Below are 2,251 nucleotides of genomic sequence, written 5' to 3'. Positions count from 1 at the left end.
CACACTTTGTCAGAGTAGCAAAACTGGATTATTATTACTTTATGGAGCATATATAGAAGTTAATCTCAAGGTGCATATTGAAATAAGGTAAAAATGTAATGTAAGGTACACATTTAATCAGATTTAAACATGGGAAAAAAACTCTACATTAACCCGCACCTGATAATGAAACCACTTCCTGTGTAAGTTTATTTAAAAACAAGATACATTTTCCAAGAGACCACAGCTCATCTGTGCACATATACTGCAAGACATAATAATGGAATATGAGAACTTTCATATACAAGCAAATGTTAATAATGTACCTGGATCTCGAACACAGAGTCGCCAAACTGACGGAAATGCTCAGAAGTGCAGTAAGCAGCAAATTTAACTTACAATTGAAATTGATGCTAACGATTAAAAAACTGAAAATTGTTATATAAAATGAAAACAAGTGTTTTCTAGGAACAATGTGTAATTTTTAGCCTTCATAAATGTATCACCACTAAATATTTTTCTTGTTTGAATATATTACTTTGCAGCATTTCTGGAAGTTTCATTATAAAAGAGCATAATTTTTTAAAAGTCCTGTCAGTTACTTACAAAGTTCCATATTATATGTAAACAATGCTAATGAAAATGATCTAATAATAATAATGAGTGAACTGTTATTAATTTGTGTGTTGTGTTTATCAGGAGGAAGTAGGTGTTTGGTGTTGCTCACAGTGGGTCTCGGGCTCATTTGTGTTCTTCTGCTGCTCTTCATCATACTGCAGCATATCAACATCACAGCAGAGAAAGACCTGATAAAGAGTTGCAAGAACACTGCTGAAGAGTTTAATCAAAGCATCAACAGCTTACAGGACCGTTACACTGATCTAATGACTGAAAAAACCCAACTGCAGGACCAATTCAACTCTTTGAGTCAGAAGAACCAGGGGTTAGAAAGACAAGTCAGGTCTCTGAGTGACCAACTGAAGAAAGAATGTAAACAAGGTCAAAACTGAGGTTTTTGAAGTAGTTCACCTTTAATGTATGTACACAGTCTTCTAATGTGTTTGTGTAAAACATTTGTGTGGTTTAGATGATCTTTTCCTATCCACCGAGTTGAAGAGCTGGTCTGACAGCAGACAGTACTGCAGGGATCGCGGTGCAGATCCGGTCATTATCAACACTGAAGAGAAACAGGTGAGTTTGAATTTCTGTTCATGAATGAGAGGAGTCACACTTATTCCTGTTTGTATTCACCTGCAGAGACATATATCTTCATTGGTCAAGGAGAGGGTTTGGATTGGTTTGTCTGACAGACAACAGGAGGGCAACCTGAAATGGGTGGATAATTCACGACTGAAACAAGGGTAAATGCTAAGTATCACTTTGATTCTCATAAAAATGAGGCCATCACAACCTTCAGAAACCAGCTGAAGACAAAACTCTGCCCACAAACCACACTATTAAGAAAACTCTTATTCTCGTTTACTGTTCTGCACTTTGACTTTTGCTTGAGCATCTGTGTAACTTTAGTTTACTCTCCGATTATAGTTTTGTTGATTCATAAATCTGTGCTTCTGATACATGTTGTTCAGGTTTTGGCTCACAGGTGAGCCGAATGACCAGGGTGGAAATGAAGACTGTATTGAACTGATTTATTCAAAACCAGTTCTGAACAACTGGAATGATCTCTCATGCTCAGAGAAGAGAAAAGGGGTTTGTGAGAAATAGGCTTCATCCCATCTTTAATTATATATCATATAATAATTCTTATTGTGAATGCATGGCTTCTGACTTCAAGTGCCTGCCTTTTAAAACACTGTCAATTAATATGACAGTTTTAGGAGGAGAATGTGAATTTGTCATTATTTTCTTATTGCTATATTTTTTTCTAATGGTATGAATTACTCTGAACTACAGTGTCCTTATTCACCCTGGTATTATACATTTTAGAGTCTGTGAAACTGCTTTAGGTTGTTATGCTCTCTGTTTGAATAAATTGTTCAATTACCATTATTATCAGAGTAAACTTCATTCTTTAGGTGCTTCCCAATTCCCAAATTTCAAACCCCTTCTGTTATTCAGAGACGTGCACGTGGGGGGGGGGGGTCCTCAGGTTACCTGGGCAACTGCCCATATGCCCTTCTCGACTCACGTTGGCCTTACGAGGTGAAAAAAAAAAATCATACAATGGATGCAGAATTTCACGTAAGCCTAGATAAAAAAATAAAAATAAAAGCCTCATTCTGTTCCATATTCGGGCACCCGTCCAAAAGTG

At 36.7% G+C, this 2,251-nt stretch overlaps 1 protein-coding gene across 1 annotated transcript; it reads left to right on the top strand.

Annotated features, from left to right (window-relative positions):
• Positions 1 to 259: 259 nt before the first annotated feature.
• Positions 260 to 1,350, top strand: LOC127956319 (CD209 antigen-like). Its single transcript, XM_052554158.1, has 4 exons — positions 260 to 356; positions 679 to 978; positions 1,067 to 1,170; positions 1,237 to 1,350. The coding sequence occupies exons 1-4, from the start codon at positions 260 to 262 to the stop codon at positions 1,342 to 1,344; spliced, it is 609 nt and encodes a 202-aa protein (XP_052410118.1). The 3' UTR covers positions 1,345 to 1,350.
• The last annotated feature ends 901 nt before the right edge of the window (positions 1,351 to 2,251 follow it).

The sequence above is a fragment of the Carassius gibelio genome, chromosome B4, assembly GCF_023724105.1.
Source record: "Carassius gibelio isolate Cgi1373 ecotype wild population from Czech Republic chromosome B4, carGib1.2-hapl.c, whole genome shotgun sequence".
Taxonomy (NCBI): Eukaryota; Metazoa; Chordata; class Actinopteri; order Cypriniformes; family Cyprinidae; genus Carassius; species Carassius gibelio.
This window is presented reverse-complemented; position numbering and strand designations above follow the sequence as displayed.